Below are 18,907 nucleotides of genomic sequence, written 5' to 3' on the forward strand. Positions count from 1 at the left end.
TGGGACAGCGTGGTGCTGGCAACACCAAGTCAAGGATTAAGATCCCCTTACCTGTCATCTCATCTTTAAAAAAAAAAAAAAAAAGATTGAGAAAGCTAATTGTATGTGTCTCTTCCCAACTCTAAAAACAAACTAGCCATAATACTAATAATACAAATAACACTATATTTCAGCTTGAAAAAAAAATTACAATGAGTATCATGACATTAAGCAAACCTGTTTTAAACTTGCTATTGTATAGACTTTACTCTTACACAAGATCTGAAAGGAAAAATGAAGGTAGCTAGAAATCTCACCAGAAAAACAGCTTTAATTAATCAAAGTTCTCATGTATTTATTCTGTTTATGATTACGGCTTAATGGAGAGCACAACAAAAATATCTAATTCTCCTAATACTTTTTGTTGGCATTCTTGCTCTTTCTTTATAACAAACAGGAGAAACTCCTCTACTCCACCTATAACATTGCAGAAATTAAAATGTCTTATTTTTATTGTATTTCCAGGTCAATTAATTATTTGTGTGTCTGCTTGGTGACAGCCTTCCACTCCCTGTTCCCCCTGCCCCATCCTGACTATTGGGTCCATAATGGCAGAAGTTCCACCTCTCTCTTCTTCATCCTTGTGTCTCCAGCACCTAGAACAGTCTAACATTGTGCTGGGTATACAGTAGGCACACAATTTGATCAATGAAGGTTGAACCAAGGGACACCTGAAAACAAACATCATTTTCCCACTCCCACTAATTAAGGTGATAAGATTAAATGTTGTGTTCAAAATCCCATTAACATTAGTAACAATCCAGGATATAAGTATACCTCAAGGATATATAAGAAGGATCCAGGGTGATACCACATGCTGACTCTACCTGTCACCATGATTTCTTTGGGCAATACCAACAGGTAGCATCTTGATAGCTCTTGGAACCCGTCACTTACCTGAGGTTGAGAGGGGCTGGCAGTGAAGTGAAAGGCAACGTTTGTCCTGAAAAACATAAGTGGGAGAAGGGAGGGGGAAAATGAGAGAATAGCATAAGTTAACAACCAAAAATTATTTATTTAAAAGAGCCATCTTAAACTAGATGCAAGGAGAGCCTCGCCCTTTATGGGGATTTCTGGCCGCATCAAACTGACAAAATAAACTGCATGGGGGCTTGGTGGTTTCAACTCTTGAGAATGATCAAATTGGGTAAAGGGATTGTTTTTATGTCTTTGAATATCCATGGAGTAATACCTATATAAGTAAGTACTTTATTTACTTTTGCAAACACTTTTGCTTGGTCTCTCTTAAGATTTTCCAATCAAACAAAGGGCTTAGGTATCAGAAATAGGCTGAAAGACAGAGGAAACATAGGTTCAACGTCCCTTTGTTTTTGTTTTGTTTTGTTTTCCCCTTTGGATAATATATATACCACTTCAAAATAATTTTGATGGATACATGGCAAAAGATCTTTAAAAAAAAACATGGTGATGATAAAACCAAGGTCCAGGGTTTGATCCCTGTACTAGCCAGCCAGATAAATAAATAAATAAATAAATAAATAAATAAATAAATAAATAAATAAATAAATAAATAAATAAATAAAAATAAAAACATGGTGAATAGGTCATCACCATGGAACAGTCCCTAGTGATAGAGGTATGCTCTTCCTGCCCCCAAGCTCCTCCCCAGTTGCTGGCCACACCAGCTGAAATTGTTCTCCAAGATTTCCTCCTCTTTGGATTAGGCATTGTTTTCTAAGGCCCTCCTTTAAAAGATAAATTTCACCAAATGAATATAATAAAGTTATTTTCTCTCCAATTAGTAATAAATGGTGAATTATTTCATTCTTCTGTGAAAGACATCAATGATCCAGACACGGAGGATAGGAGAGTGTGGGGAGTATATAGGAAATATAATAAGTTGGTAGCATAGAGTACTGTCTGGAGGGAACATTTGTGAAACAGTCCAAGAGTCTAGAAAACACAAAGACAAATTTGGTCTTTTCTATAGTTTTGTAAAGGCTGCTTTTGGGTTTTTGGCCTTTCTGGTTCTTGCCTCATTGTTAGCCGTGAAGATCACTCATACAAGTTCACTGTACTGTCAATTTCCTGGGCTGCTGAAACATCTCACTTGCAGGTGGCATGCCCCTACCCTCCCATGTGGCCTGCATTTCTGGGATTCTGAATCTGAACTTCTAGGATCCCTCATCAGCTTTATCCCCTGGGGCTCTTTGCAGTTTCCTTCCACTCCTAATTTTCCTTTTACAAAAGCTAAATAATTTAAAATTAAAGTTTCCTTGAGTAAGGGCATGTCAAGATATTTAAATGAGACATCTTCAGTTAGTGTTCTATCTAGAAGTCACAACCTTTGAGCACTCTTTATAGAGGTAACGACCTCTATTTAGGTTGTCATGGGACGGGGCTCAGAATTTAAGCTCACAACAATGGAAGCAATTTTTATATTCCACATTCAACAGAAATCACCATCCACTATGCTGAAGCATAGTTGAAAACTTCTGGTTTTCAGTTACCTAAAGAAGCCAAATCAGTGTCAAATCCAGTTGTGTTTCTGCTCGAGGGTCCAGAGCCAGGGTTAGGACCCGCAGTGCTGTCTGTGCCCTGGGTAGCCCTTCCAGCAGTCTGGGGAATGTCACCTGCTGTCACCAGGGGAACACGGGGCCTTCAACTCTCTTCCTTGTCAGGTCAGAGGAACAAAGAGGACACTGATTTTCTTGGCTAGCAACAGACAGCAAGAGATTTCCGGGAGAAAACTATTTTTTTTGGCTTGAAGTTTGCTTTTTTATTCCCCCTACATTTGAATTCCAACTGTAATACTGAATATAAAGACATCAATATGCACTTTCTGTTTTTTTTTCTTGTTCTTCATGTTTTATTTGCTAGTACAACACGTGCAAACTTTGAAAACATATTATTGTTTTCAAGACTATCATGTTTAAGTCCTCTCTCATGGAGTCACCAGTATGTGCAAAATAAACACCGTGTCTGCTGCAGATGAAACATTCTCCTTCCTTCCACTTGGACCCTAACAGGGGTGGGGAAGGTTTATTTTATCAAGGGTCATTAGCCAACAGAACAAAGCTAATTGGAACTCATATATACCTTTTGTTTTAGAGAAAGGAGCATAAAAATGTCGACTTATTTTAAAAATTTAACACAAGAAACAAATGCTTATTCCATAAATATAAGAGACTAAAAACCAATTTTGTTTCCTTGTTTTGGCCATTTCAATGAAGGGGAGAAGGGAAGAGGAACAGGAGTCAAGAGAGATGGGGTGTAGAAGGGGAGACGGGGAAAGAAGGGGGAAAGGTAGAAAAAGGGAGAAGAAATATATAGAGGAGAGTAATAAAATAAAATTAAAAAAAACGAAAGAGATGGGAAGAAAGAGTAACTGAAAAGAGAAACAGGGACAAAAGCTCAGCAGCTTTTAGGTGAGTTCAGAGAGGTCTCTGAGACTCACAGCACTTCATTCACCTAATGTTAGCAAGCCCTTAGCACAGAGTATAGCGGGGGTTCAAAATCCCCACTTGGTTTGCTGAAGGAAATTATACCCTATTATTCACTTGAACTGTGAACTTCAGAATATCATTTCCTGTTATCTCCTTACTGTCATCTGTCACGAACCCCCTTCACTCCCTTAACTTTCCCACCAACCCCCCTGTCACTTATAACCCTCTGCCCTGTGTCCCTCTGGTCCAAGTATAAACTCTGCACTTATGTGTTAAATCCTATCCCTTCTACCCTTCTTGGTGACTTTGCTTCTACAAATATCTAACTTTCCTGTGAATGTAATCTGCCTTCCTACCCCTTTGTTTATAAATGTACTCTAGTCTCAACCATTTTCAAAATAAATAACCAAAAAATAAAATACCCCAACATGTTTCCTCCTTTATCCTTTTATCTCTCTTCTTTAATGTCATCCTATGTCTTTCTTCTCCTTTACAAACCAGCCTTTTAAAAGTATTCTACTCATTCTCTTCCCACCACTATCAGATTATTTCCCCACTATCCCCTTGAAACTGCCTTTGCTAAAGGAAATAGTCACCTTCTGTCTTAGTCCATTAGGGCAGCTAGAACAAAATACCATAGACAAGGTGACTTACAAACAATAGAAATTTATTTCTCACACCTCTGGAGGCTGGGAAGTCCAAGATCAAGGCCTGCAGATTTGTGTCTGGTGAGGGCCCACTTCCTTATAGATGGCACCTTCTCAATGCATCTTCACGTGGTGGAAGGGACAAGGGGTCTTTCTTGGGCCTCTTTTATATGGGTACTAATTCCATTCATGAGAGCTCCACCCTCATCACCTAAACATCTCTCAAAGGCCCCACCTCCTAATGCCTAATAATAAGATTACTTGGGAGTTAGGATGTGAACATATCAGTTTTGGGGAACACAAACATTCTACCATAGCCCCTTCTACTTGCTAAAGCCAATGACTTGACCCTTAACTGTTTTTACTTTTTTGTTATGTTTGACACTGACAACCACTTGCTCTGTCTTGGAACACTTTCCTCCCCTGGCCTCTATGATACCTGCTTTCCTGGGTTTTCTTGCACACATCTGGCTGTGCCTCCTCAGCCACTTTTGATAGCTCTTGTTTCTCAGACCATCCCTTAAGTGAGAGTATTACCCACAGTCTTGTTCTTGATCCTCTCATTTTCTTTAGTCACATTATATATGAGGGTACTTTAAAAAGTTTGTGGAAAGATTCATATTATCTTTTAATTCTATTTTTCCACAAACTTTTTGACAGCCTCGTGTGTGTATGTGTGTGTGTGTGTGCGTGTGCTCATGTGCATGTGTATTCAGTTGCCATAAACACCACAAAAATGCCAGTGAATCTCAAGTCTCCATGTCCAGCCCAGGGCAATCTCCTGAGCTCCAGTCACATAACAGATATGACCTACTAGGCTTCTGCACTAGACCATCCCTCAAACACCTCAAATTCCACATGATCACAATGGAATGTACTGTCACTTCCCTGATCCACTATGTCTCTTTATCAGTAAACCTCACCAGACTTCTGACCTCATTGTAGGAGTCTTCTTGGACTTTTCCTTTTCTGTCACCTTCCACATTTGATTGATCACCAAGTCCCATTCATTCTATTAGTGTGAAAGTAACCTGGATGCACCTGCCCCCACCCGAAGCATCATCTTCACCCAGTATAGCATCAATAGAAAAAAGCCTTCAACAGTAATGTAAATGTTTATGTAGTCTCCCCTAAAATACCAAATCACGATTACATAGTGTGACACATAGCAAAAATGTTCTTAAAGCCTCTTACCCATCCACTTCCTAAAAAAAAATCTACTACTTTTCACACCATGGTAGCTGAGCTATTTCAATCACACACTTGCTCTCAAAACAGACTCGTGTTCACTACTTAGAAGTCTAGAGGAAGGTCGAAAGCTACAAGAATTCATATAAAACTATAGTTTTTATTCTGCCACATATATTTGTTGAATTTGTGAATTATTCCCATGTGTATTGTTTAATTATTTTTCTTCCTTACGACTTTTTTGCTGCCAAAATATGTTCAGGTTCTAGTAATTTTTTATTATGGCCTATTTAAATAATTTTTCATTTGCCTATTTGCCTCTCCTCTCCCCTCTCTCCAATTCATCTTCCACACTGCCACTAAAATCATTTCTAAAGATCAGATCTGTTCATGTTATTTTATCACTTAAAATCCTCTAGTGGCACGTGTGACCTGAAAGGTGAAGTCCCAACTCTCTAGCACAGCATCCAAGATCTTAAAGATCAAGGTTGGGCACTGCCTGTTTCTCCAGCCCTAGCTCCTGAGGCTGTGCCTCAGGTGCCATGTGGACCCACCTTCCTGAAATGTTTCTAGTGTTTCTACTCTGTCTGCTGTCTGTAAATCTGACTTCGCCCTGACATCACGCTGGCTCATATCCGACACTTTGCCAGATGTCTGTTCTTCAAACTCGATGCTTCCAAAAGTGAACTTAACATGTCTTCCTTCTCTCCTCAGAACTCTTATTTTACTGCTGTCTACAAACTGCACTGTCCTCCTGACTCTCCCATTTCCCTTTCCCCTCGTAGCCAATCAGAGTTTGTCAATCTCACCTCCTAAATTCTTCCATTCACCTCCTCACTGTTTATCTCGACCACCGCATCAACCTTCTAACTTCTCTACATCCAATCTTGTTCCCTTCAAGTCCATTCTCCACACAACTGTTGCAGGTAGACAACTGTCTAGGTTTCTACCTGCTCCTCCCACCCCATGCTCTGGCTCCTCCTACCCCATGCTCGGGCGCTTGCTCCTACAGCCTCCTGCTGTTCCCTGCCTGTGACTTCCCACTCCAGCAGCACTGAAAACCCTGCAGTGAAGTCTGGGAAAATTAGTAGTGGCAAAGTTGCATGTGTGTGTGGAGAGGGCAAGGGTATGGGTAGAAATGCAGGGGGAAAGGCTTTCAGGCAGAGTTATTTTATTTTTAAAGCTGTATTTAAATAAATAAGTAATTGAGAAACATATTTAGAGGAACATAAAAGTTAGGAGGACAGTTTTAAACCGAAAGTAGAAATAGTACGTTATGATGAGATGAGCTCAGAACTGAGAGTCAGAAATAGAAGTTAGTTATGATTTTTCCTTTTCCTATCTGTATGAGTTTGGACAAGTCATTTAACCCCTCTGAGCATCACTTTGCTCATCTGTAAAAATAAGGTGGGTGGATTACATTCCCAAAGGTCCTTCAATTATAAAAATTTATAATTCTAGACAGAAACAATCCTAGAATGTGTTCCATACTTTCTAGTCTGTCACTCAAAATACAACAGAAAGTGCAATGTTAGGGATTTGGAGTTAATTCTTCAGTGTTTCTTTCAATTCCTGGAGCCCAGTTCTCGCCACAGTCCTCAGATCTTCCCCCCTTACCATCATCCTCTGGATTTCTGGGCCGCCAGCAAGCTGGTGGAGCCAGGGAGGAAGAGACACATATCTCGGCTACCATCTCTTCTTAGGCTTATCTTGGTCTTATAAAAGCCCTGGTAACTGTATGCATTTTGAAATGCTCTAAGTGTCTGGTTTCACATTATAAGAGGTGAAAATAGAAAACAATGTGAGGAAATAGATCTGCAGTTTCACCAGCATGCACATCATTCACTGACACTCGCTTAGAGTTGTGACCTCATGACTTCAGTTTCACAGAATCCAGTTCTCCAAAAGTCTAATTAACCTCATAGAAAACTGGCCCTACAATTCGAGTATATTGCCACCAGGTGACAGTAACAGGTCAAAGACACAGAGACCAATCAGTAAAGGCAAGGCTTCTCCTAAGTTCAAACTGCACTCTGTTCAAGTAATGTGCTGCCATTCCCATCAGACAAATAACAATGAATTCTCGTAGGGTTTAATATCATAAATAGATTTTTAAGTTATTAAATTTAAGCACCATATTAGAAGTTGCTTCAGAATAGTGGTTCTCAACCCTGGCCGCACATTAGAATCACCTGGAGAACCTTAAAAACTATACCAGTGTCCAAAACTCCCCTCTATAGACTCTGATTTAATTGGTTTGGGTGGGACTTATCCACCACAGAATCCTTTTACGCTTGTTTTTTTGGGGAGGGGGAGATGGGAGGAGGGAAGGAGTGTTCTTTGTTCTTGATATTATCATGTCACTTTTTTCAACACCAGAATTAATAAAGGGACTTGGAAAAAATGCTGTGACTACTTCTCCATCCTTCTGACCATTCATTCATCCATTGTCTGTCCATCTGTCTCTATGGGTATAGCACTATGTCAAGAGGTGTAAAGAAGACCAAGATAAATATTTGATTCTTATTAGCAACTCCACTGGCTACAGACCTCTTTATAAACCGCCTTAGAAAATGTAAAGAGAGCTTTATAATAGAACAAAGCATTCTGGTCAGAAAAATAACCTGCAAAAAAGTAGCATATACTATTTTAAAATATCCTGATTTATAAAAAATTAACTTTTTATTGAAATATAACCAAACTATAGAAAAGTACAAAAGTTATAAGCAAATATCTAAATAAATTATCATCAGATAATCATAATCATGGATGACTTCTTTCCTCCTCAAAGCTACCACTATCTTGACTTCTAACATTACAGAATAGTTTTGCCTGTTTTTGTACTTTATATAAATGGAATCAAACAGCATGTATTTCTCTTGTCTGGCCTTTTTTGCTCAACATCATGAGGTTTATCCACATTGTTACGGACAGCAATAGTGTGTTCATTTTTGAATGAATGTATACCTGTTATATACCCAGAAGCTGGTTATATAACTAGGAGTGAAACTGCATTGTCAGGGCTTTCAAGTTATAACAATCAGGTAGTTGTAGTGGAATCTCAATATGGCTTTAATTTATATTTCTGACAGCTAATTAGGTTTTGGTTTTTGACCATTTGGGCAGCTTCTTTGATGAAGTTTCCAAGTCTCATGACTATGTTTTTCAACAAGCTTGTCCATTTGTTTTATTTTTTAAAAAACAGGGACAAAAATATTACTTAGTCACTCCAATGAAGGAAAAAGCTACCCACCTGGAAGGAAAAAACTGGAATTGCATAAAGTCGTCCTTAAAACAAAACGCAACTTCTTTCAGAAGTGTAGCACTGCTTAGTAATACCAAAGTCCTCAGTCACAAGTAATTCTTGCCTGGACTGTGGGCCAGACAGGGCCCCCTCACAGACCCCCTAAAACAGATACCCCTAGGAGGTCAACTGCTCCTACCCTCTGTACCAGTCCCCTGCTTCCTCCCTATTGCATTGATTAAGGCTCTGCTGTCCATCTATCCAAGGCAGGAGAGTTCAGAAAGTGCTCAGTTAATACGCAAAGTGGATAATTTCCCTCTAGAGTGCAAATCTGTAAGGATGGAAGCTGAACTGAGCATCACAGCCCAGGAAGAGCAGACAAGTAAACAGATAAAGGCCACATGAATCCTGCTTACTGGAGCTGGAAGTGCTTGATCTTGGTAACCAGCAGCTTGTACTGGGCCCCCAGTGGTGCCATGGATGCCACATCTACAAATATCAGTTGCTCTAGGGGTCCTGTTTCATTGGTCGCTTCTGAGGGACACAAGGTGCGGCTGACTTCCTGGTAGTTGTAGCTCCTCTGGTATCTGCAGCAGCCAATGGAGGGAAAAACCAGAAAAACAAGAAAGAGACTCAAAAACAAACAGGGAAAGAAGCCTGTCTCATTGTATAAACATCTCTCTGAATTTGTTTTCAAGTCCTTATGTTTTAAGTTTCAGACTGGACCTCTCGACTGTCATTTTAGAACTAGTGCTGTCGGCTTCGGGTTGTGTGACATAATAACAGGGACATGAGGACTGTTCTGTGCTGACCAATTCACTTGAACAGGGTCTGCATTACACTAAGCCATCACCATAATTCAGTGAGGAAAAAATATCAAATTCTGAGGGGGGAACTGTCCTAGACAATTGCTAAAACAATTGGGTGATTCAATTTTTCCATTCTTCAAACTTTTGCTAATATAAGGGTAAAGAAAGCCCCAGAGTCCAAGTCAAGGCTATCAGAGTCAGTATTCCAATCCTCAAATTCCTCAACCTTTAAAAGTGATGCAACACTTTACTACGTGCCCATTCGTGTATGCCTTCTGGGTTTCTCCTTGTTAGTGCTTAAGTTCCTTATATCAGTTCCCCCGGTGAAAATATAAACTCCGTGAGGGCAGGGACTTTGGAGCTTTTTCCTTTGCTGTATCCCCAGCACCTACCATGTAGTAGTGCTCGGTGTATGTTATTGGATGAGGATTGCACATGTGGTGGACATCTTGAAGAATGGGGAGGTGTCACTCACTCATGGTGACTGCTGGGCCTTGCCCATTGGATGGCTACTGGATTACCCACTATCCAACCAAGAGCAACAGAACATAATGGCAAAATTGAAACATGGTAAAAGTTCCTCTAGGAGCTACAAATCTAGGCAGAGTGCTTAACTGAAATTCCGAGAGGATGAAAATTGAGCAGAGCTGAATGGGTCAGGGTATGTACCACGACCATTGTTTGCACTTAGTATCTGTAATATCTTAACATTCCAGATATATGATTTCTCCTTTCACTAGGGAAAAGACTGATTAAGGTCCAGGACAGTGAGGAAAATCAAACGTAGTGACATTTTCTGGGGAAAGACCACTTACAGTCCTTGGAAGAGCAGAGGAACCTGCCAGGACAGCACTTCTTTCTGCTGGCGAACCACAACGAGGACTGGGTAGTCAAGGTTCTCAGAAGAACTGTTCACATACACTCGCACGGCTGTCACCTGTGTGGTGGGGTAGAGAGAGGTAACACAAACCACACACGTGCACATGCACACATACACTCACCCCATAGCTGCCTTCTGAGGCTCAGAAAAATGTTAATTTCTGACACTTGCTTCCAAGATAGATAAGTCAAGTGCCCCAGTTGTTTTTCCTCATTCGTATTGTAACCCGAGCAAGTCTCAACCTTGATTGCACATTGAAATCGCACAGGAAGTTTTAAAAAATGATGCTTGGGTCCAATCCGCCAAAATTCTGATTCAATTTGTCTTGGAGGAGGCCAAATTATGGAGCCTTCAAACAGCAGCATGAGGAATTAGAGCTGAGCAGTCAACACAAGATTGTGATAATAAGCCCAGGACAGGAAAAAAAAGATATTGACATGCTTTTCTTATTTGAATATTAATGCTAAAGATACGAATACCTAAAATAAACCCAAAGCCAACTCCTCTGCCCTCCAAAACCCTACAAGACCTTCAATTGCTGACAAACTTTAATTTTGGCTTGGTAAATCATTCTATGTTTCAAACCAAAATGTTATGACCACATTTTATTAAAGCCTAACAGACGGCTTGATGCTCCCACCAACAACAAATCATGATGCTTCTCCAGCCAACAGATACCACAGGGGCTGAGTATTCTCTTTGTTCCACTCCATGATGTAAAGCAAACCCTGACACAAAATGCTTTTTAATATCAGCAGCTCCATGGCTCCTTCTGAATACACATGTCAACCGAAGGATTAACCCTATCACGGCTGTTTTAAAGATAGGAAATTGAACCATGGCCCTGGATCTAGATGGTTTTGGGGATTTTCTTAACTTTTTCTAATACCATACACAATGTGGAAGAGAAGAAAATAGATGAAAGGCAGGGTTAAAAAGAAAAAGTAAAATTTGATCTTCTACATGAGATTTATTTTTCTAATGCCTTAGTGTTCTCTTGAAAACTCTTTTATTAGGGAAAAGAAAATGAAACAAGAAAACCCTTCAATTGTACCCTGAAAATTTTATTACACATCCAAAATGGAAATTGAGAGGAAACAAACAGCGTGCATCTCACATATTGCCATTTGGTTCTCTTATATTATTCTCCTTGATCAAGCCACCTTTGCTTTTTTAATGTTGAAAAAGTCCCAGAGTAATTAATTTGGCAAGAAGTGCTAGCTCATGAAAGGAGCGTTTTCTTGTGCCTGAGTGCTATGTGTTTCCATGGAAATTATGCTGCAGCTGATAATTGCCATAACCCTTTCTCTAGGGCAGACCTCTTTCCTAAGCTCTGGATGTCCCACAGGTAGCTCCAACTCAGCATGTCTGAAATGGAATCTATCACTCCTTCACCCCTGACTTTAATGTCTTCTGAATTCCCTTGCCTGATGTATGGCCCCACCATGCAGTGGTTCATCTAAGACTGAAACTTCAAAGTCATATCTGATTCCTACTTTTTTAGTTCCCTCAATCAATGTTCTACTGCTTCTATCTCCTTAATACTGTCCATACCAAACCCTCGTCTCCACCCCCAATGGCAGTCTCATAGCTCAGTCCTTTATCCCTGTGCCCCCTCCTTAACCTACCCCCAGGGTTGCACCCCCTAGAATGCCACTTTCATCTGTCATTCCCTTGAAGATCAGAAACAGAACTTAAAAATATGCATTTTAAACAATCCTGGGGGATCCTGATGTACATGGTTTGGGGTCTACACTTTGGGAAGTACTCTTCAAAGAAATGATCTAATAGATGATGCCATTTGTCAGCAACTTGCCAACTGCCTGTTATCATGAGCTGCACATCCATGAGATCACCAGTGTTATAGCACTTCTGGAAACCAGTGTTTGTTGCTGCTGAAACTGGGCCGGCAGAACAGATGTATCATTGTCATGTTTATCCCCACTCTACAGTTCATCTCCACACCCTAGTTTTATTCCTGGTCTGGCTCTTGTAATCCATTTACTTTTTTATTATTTAATAATGATCTTGCTACTATAATAAAAACAAACACAGAGATACCAGAATAATAAATTGCAAATATATATTAGAGTAGGAAATAGAACATTCTGGGCAGTTTTCCAATATGAACAGATAATGGATTACCCCTAAAAAGGATGAAGAGCTCTGTTCAAAATTTGCTTTGCCTTTCCAGAGGCTAATGTGCAGCTGAGAAAATTTGATTACATTTGTAGCAGCAAACTAAGCTGGGTAAAGGCAAAACTAAATGAAGGACAGGGTATTGACCATGCTTGGTAACAGGTCATTCTTAACAGCTAAGATTTTTCCTCCTGTTGCATCTTCCTGTTGTCATGACAACAAGAGCATTTTTATTACATAGATGTTGTTTTCTTCCTATATTTACTACAAGCAGGGAATTGCACTGTAGCTAAGAAAAAATTATTTAAGTACTTCCATCTCTGATATTATATAGATCATGATTATGAAAGGTTTTAAAGCTTAGAATCCCTTTTTAATTTTTTAGAACATGTCAGTAGGGAAAAGTTCAAAATCGTGAGTAATATATTTCTGTTACATAAAAGGGATGAAAATGAATTTAACTCAAAATCTAGATTATTTTTGCTAAAATAATGAAACTGTAGGCTCTATTAGTTGGAACATCAGGTTAAGAACAGAGATTATTGGTTTGCATTATTAAGCACACTGTTGTTTGCCTGTGTGATCTTGAAAAACTGACTCCACTTGTGAAACAGCTACAATAGTATTTGCTGATGGTCCCTTTTCCTAATGTGTAACTGTTTTAGTAACTCTGTTGTGTTCACTGAGTGTACATCTGTGGGTATTTAGGTCCTTTCTTCCTCTCCCTCCCTCCTTCCTTCTGTCCTTCCCTCTCTTGCTTCTTTCCTTCTTTTCCATTCTCCCACCATTATTCATCAAATATTCACTGAGGGTTAACTCTGGGTTGAGAGCTATGGGAGGTGCTGGGGATATACTAAAGACAACCTTGCCCTTGAGAAATTTCATGATCTAGTCATAGAGACAAATGGACAACCCACTAATAACAGCAGAACAGTGATGAGTATTGGAGCAATGCGAGCAGGTGCTCTGGGCACACAGAGGACAAAGCGACTACCCCTATGAGGGAGTCAGGGAAAGCAACCTAGAGGCTGATCAGTCACTTACTAAGTTAACGAAGTTGGGGTCTTCCACACAGATCCTGCCATTGCCTGCTTGGTGCATAAGACCTTGACTCAATAGAGTCAGAAAACCTGACATTGGGGAAGGTGCTCAAGGAGATCATCTAGTCTAATGCTCCCATTCACAGATGAGAAGCCAAAGACATAGAGGTGAAGTGACTTCTTCAAGGATAATGAACTATGGAGGAATCATGACTAAGATCCGAGATTCCTGCATTCCCATCTCCACACAGTGCTTGGTCAGAATATGTTGTCATCACTGTTTTGAATCTCTGGCCTCACTGAACAACACTGTGCATCTTCTGCTATTCTTCCAGTATAAAATCAAGAAGTTGTGTAAACATCATAAATGAAGGGAAGAGACAAGACACAGACTAGGAGATGTTGTTTGTACATATATAATAGGAAAAATATCAGTATCTTGAATATATAAAGAACCATTAAAATGCATAAGAAAAAAATAACAACCAGTGAAAAAATGGGTTAAGGATGTAAGCAACAACCAAAGAGGAGAAGAATGACCAAAGAACGTGTGAAAATATGTAGCACTTTATACTCATCAGAAAGGTAAAGCCTCACAAGTATGGATAATACCATGTTGTCAAGAATGTAGAGAAACAAGAACGCTTGCATAGTGCTGATGAAAATGTTATTTGGGGGCTGAGCCCGTGGCGCACTCGGTAGCGTGCTGCGCTAGCAGCGCGGCGACGCTCCCGCCGCCGCGGGTTCAGATCCTATATAAGGATGAGCGGTGCACTCCCTGGCTGAGCGCCGGTCACGGAAAAAAAAAAAAAAAAAAAAAAGAAAATGTTATTTGGTACAATCACTTCAGAGAGCAAGTTGGTACTATCTACTAAAGTTGAAGATGAATTCAAATTACATTTTAGCATTTCAACTCCTAAGTTTATACACAGGAAAAACTCTTACCTATGCAAAGGAATCAAGAACTAGAATGTTTAGTGTAAGCATTGGTTGCAATAATAAAATTTGGAAACAACCTAATGACAAAAAAACAAGCTAAATAACAGAAGTATGAATAAATAAGTTCTATTCACACAGCAAAATGTTATATAGTCACTAAAAGTGAATGATTTGGAATATGGACCAGTATGGATAGATCTCAAGAAGATAAATTGAGAGAAAAAGCAGATTACTGAAGGAGACCTACTACATGTTTCCATTTATGTAAACTTTATAAACAAGCAAAACAACAGTATATAGATATTTAGTAAAATACACATGCATGGAAATAATAAACACCAAATTTAAGATAATGAATTTCAAGAACTTTGGAGGATTTGAGACTTTACCCCATTTGCCACAGTTTCATCAGTTCTGGGAGAAGACACAAGCCTCCTGGGTTGAAGACAAAGAACTATCACTCTTGTCACAGCAAGCAGCATTAGCATCCCTTCCCCTTGTCCCCAAGTACCATGAAGGTGACAGGAATGGGCCTACATATGTGAAGTAGGTTGCACTATAGAAGAGGAACCCAGAGCTTAGGGAACCCACATCTCTTATAATGTGTGGGAAGCCTTCCTGCCCTTTGCTCCAGAGGAAGACATTTTCTATTTTCTGAGGCTGTTTGCTAAGCAAATACCCTTGAAAAGATAGTAGAGAAAAAATTTCAGTCAGCGCTTTCCTGTAAGATGTGCAGAAATTAAAAGATCCTGTGGAAGACTGTCTCTCCAAAATGTTTACTTTTGGAGATGGAGGCAGAGGATCAAGATGAGAATAAACAGGGAACTCTAATTGTCTTTTTATTTCTTAAGCTGAGTCTCAGGTACATAGGTGTTTATTACATTATTTTCTATAATGCTTATATATCTAAAATGTTTAATAATAATACAGATGCTTCTCAACTTACGATGGGGTTTTGTCCCAATAAACCCATTGTAAGTTGAAAATATGAGGTAGAAAATGCATTTAATACTCCCATAAACCTATTGTAAAGTTGAAAAATTGTAAGTCGAACCACTGTTAAGTGGAGGACTGTTTGTAATAAAAAAGAAGCTATAATGTCTTCTTGGCCTTTGTGTTTACCCACTTCTGAACGAAAGCCCTCATTTTGTACAGGTTCCTTTTTATTCAGGGATGTGGCAAACATGCAGTCCCCCAAACACACTCCCATTGCTCTCCTGGTTCATTTGCGATGGTGTATACTTACTCTAATGTTTGACCTGCCTATGCTAACTTCACTCATTAGAGCCTCTCTCCCTCTCACGTGCAAATGAAAACTATATTTCAGGATGTGGTGCTGAAGAAACACTATCAGCTGCCTCTTTTTTTGTCTCAGCCAGCTGCAGAACTTTGCCTATTAACATGGCTTATTTCTCCATTGCTTTACCGTGGAAAAGAAATATGATCAAAGATTGAGATGAAGCTGGCACTACACTGAACTGTAATGTGCTAGCTTAGATTTTGTGTTTTTACGTTAATTTCCTAGGATTGCTGTAACAATGTACCACAAACGGGGTAGCTTCAAACAACAGAAATTTATTCTTTCACACTTCTGGAGGCTGGAAGTCTGAAACCAAGGTGGCAGCAGGGTCTTACTCCCTCTGAGGCTCCAGGTGGGCTCTTTCCTTGCCTGTCCCCAGCTTCTGGTGCTGGTGTTCAGTCCTTGGCCTTCCTTGGCTTGGAGCTGCATCACTCCCTTCTCTCACTCTGTTGTCATGCGGCGTTCTCCGTGTGTCTCTGTCTTCACATGCTGTTCTCCATTCTGTGTGCATCTGTGACCACATTTCCCTCTTATTAGGATTCCAGTCATGTTGAGTTGGGGCCCACCCTAAAGACCTCATCTTAACTTGATCACATCTGCAAAGATTACTTCCTAATAAGGTCACATCCGCAGGTTCCAGGGGTTAGGACTTCAACATATTTTGGGGACAACAAGTCAACCCATAACATTAGGTTTATAGGGTTTTTAAGCAATAAATCATTCTCTAAAACTCTACCTTTCCCTGACTGTCACCTTATCTCCAGCTTGTACTTACTTGCTGTTAAAATAAATTAAAATGGAGGCCAGGCCTGAAGAATCCCTGAGAAGACAAAACCGGTTAGGCCTCATAAACGAAATTAACTTGCTTGATTTGCAAACATAAGCAAAACCTAACTTGAGCTATTTCATCTAAATGCCTATATTAAGGAAATATACAATTTTAGACTAACCAATCAGAAGCCACAAACAAACTTACAGTCATATAACTAGAGACTTTCCATCAGGATGGACTAAATAAGGCAATTTTATAACTGTAACCAATCAAATATTATCTTTGCTTTCCTTCCACGTTCACCCTATCAAAGCCTTCCCCTTTGGTTCCCTTGGCTGAGCCCCTGAACCACTTCTGGTTTGGAGCTGCCCGATTGAGGAATTGATGAATCACTTAAATAAACTCTTTAAAATTTTATTGTGCCTCAGTTTACATTTTTACACTGCTGAGAGCCTTTGTGGGCTTGTTTGTCACAGCTGGGCTGAGTGAAGGCAGGACTGTTGGGAGAGCCCATTATGTGAGTGTTGTATGAAAAGAGCTGCCCCTGAGCAAAGCAGCTTTGCAGTCCTGAATCCCTTTCTTATTAGAGGCTAGAAAGTCCATTAATGAAGCATTTCATCTCAAGCTTTTTATAAGTACTGCAGGGAGCTGAGCTGCTTCAATCACAAGTTATACTTAAAAAAAAAAAAAAAAAAGATAAGCAACTCCCTTACCGGCCAGCTGTCCCCGCACCCTCCAAAAAGGCAAACATTAACATAATTCCTGTAGTTATTGATATGACTGTCTTAAATTCTCTCAGCCTGATCCAGCCATGGAAAACTATCTTCTGTACACTTAAGCCATAATGAAGAAAGATATGTAGACTTGGATTTTATTTCTGGCACTAACATCTACTAGCTGGGTGGCACTGAACAAATCACTTAAATTCTCTGGTCCTCAGTTCCTCAATTGTAGAATGGGAGCAGTAATATGCAGACAATCCACCTCCCAATCAAATGGTGGGTGATGTGGGACGGTGTTTTGTGACCTGCTGAGCACCAGGCAGAGCAGCAGGCAGAGCTGCCCCATCTGTGCTTTGGGTTGGAACAGCACTTTTCCACTCCCATCCATTCATCAATCAGTTGACTGACTGTTGCCCATGTGCAGAGACACACTTATAAGCCCAATCACCCCTGGTAAAGGAGAAGTTTATATGGTCCATCTCAAGTAGGATATTAAATTCCTTTCACAGCCTGGCTTCCAGCTTGCCTGGAACAGCTTATTCTTCTCATTGAAAAGAGCAGTTTACCCCTTGGGAACTATTTATTCCCTATATCTTTAGATTCTCTGCATTTTGTATTCAGAGCACTTTTCTAAGAGTGCTTTACTGACCTCATCTCACCAATTTCATTATGCCAACAATAATCCAGATATGAATACATCTATGTAAGCTTTCATTTTTTGGTTTATAATCTAAATTTTATATACAAAATTTCAATTCAAATAAAAACATGGAAAAACATTGAAGAGAGGTATAATCATTGGCAGGCCAGGAATGCAGAACAATACACACTCAGACACTGCAGTTTATGATGAACTTTGTTTATTTAATAAATATTTGGCTCCCTATCCCGTACCAGGTATTGTTCTGGACAGAGGAGAAACATTAGTCAGAAGTGTAGACATAGTCACTCTCCTCATTGAGTTCAGAGGTTTGCATATGGGATGCCAGTTAACAAGCAATTACATTAATGTTCAAATTCCTGTTGGAGTGTATGTCACAGACTTTGAGGGGAATATTTTCCTAAAGGATGAGTATGAATTAAGTAGAAAAATTGAGGGAAAGCAGACCGCAAGAAATGTCCAAGCAAAGGAAATACTGTAGCAGACATAGGGAAGGGGGAGAAGAGAGAAAGAGGGTGAGAAGTAAGTTTGGAGAATTGAGAAAATGAGTTTGGCTGGAGCATGAGGCACACGAAGGGCCATTATAGTCCTGAAGAATGTTATGAGACATGTTACAGAGACTGGGGCTTTATTCTAAGGACAATAGGAAGCCTTTGGGAGGTTCTAAGTGCCACCATCTCTTGCCATGATCATCCCTGGAGACCCAACATTGCCTCTCTTGCTGCTGAACATCTGCTTCCTTGCATCATTGGCTCTCAAGTCAAAATTTGAGGACAGCAAATCTGATTGGCTCAGGCAGCGTGCCTGTGCCTGAGCTTGGTGGGGAGGGGATGAGAAAGCCAGTGCTTGGTGTTCAGCTTCTGTAGTGGAAGGGGCTCTACCTCCAGTGGAGACTCATGAAATGGGGAGTTCCCCCGGACTCACAGGAACCGGCACTCACAACAAGGCGAAGCTCCACTACACTTGGGGTCCCTTTCACATGCAGTTTCACAGCTATCCTGCAGAACAGTCGTTCCATAGAACACACTCGAAAATGCTGTCTGAGATATTTTTCACAGAAACTGGTGTCAAGACAGGTATGTCCTGAAGACTCTAACCTATTGGGGGCTGCCTTCGCCTA

At 40.1% G+C, this 18,907-nt stretch overlaps 1 protein-coding gene across 6 annotated transcripts in view; it reads right to left on the minus strand.

Moving 5' to 3' along the window:
* The window catches only part of SIDT1 (SID1 transmembrane family member 1), a 100,857-nt gene that overhangs the window by 59,549 nt on the left and 22,401 nt on the right, over positions 1–18,907 (minus strand). For all 6 annotated transcript variants that reach the window (XM_063078885.1, XM_063078875.1, XM_063078868.1 and 3 more), the window contains exons 2-4: positions 10,150–10,271; positions 8,942–9,112; positions 937–982 (exon numbers count right to left, since the gene is read on the minus strand). In XM_063078885.1, the coding sequence (XP_062934955.1) occupies positions 937–982; positions 8,942–9,112; positions 10,150–10,271 (339 nt within the window). The remainder of the gene's footprint in view (positions 1–936; positions 983–8,941; positions 9,113–10,149; positions 10,272–18,907) is intronic.

This window comes from Cynocephalus volans, chromosome 1 (assembly GCF_027409185.1).
Source record: "Cynocephalus volans isolate mCynVol1 chromosome 1, mCynVol1.pri, whole genome shotgun sequence".
Lineage (NCBI taxonomy): Eukaryota > Metazoa > Chordata > Mammalia > Dermoptera > Cynocephalidae > Cynocephalus > Cynocephalus volans.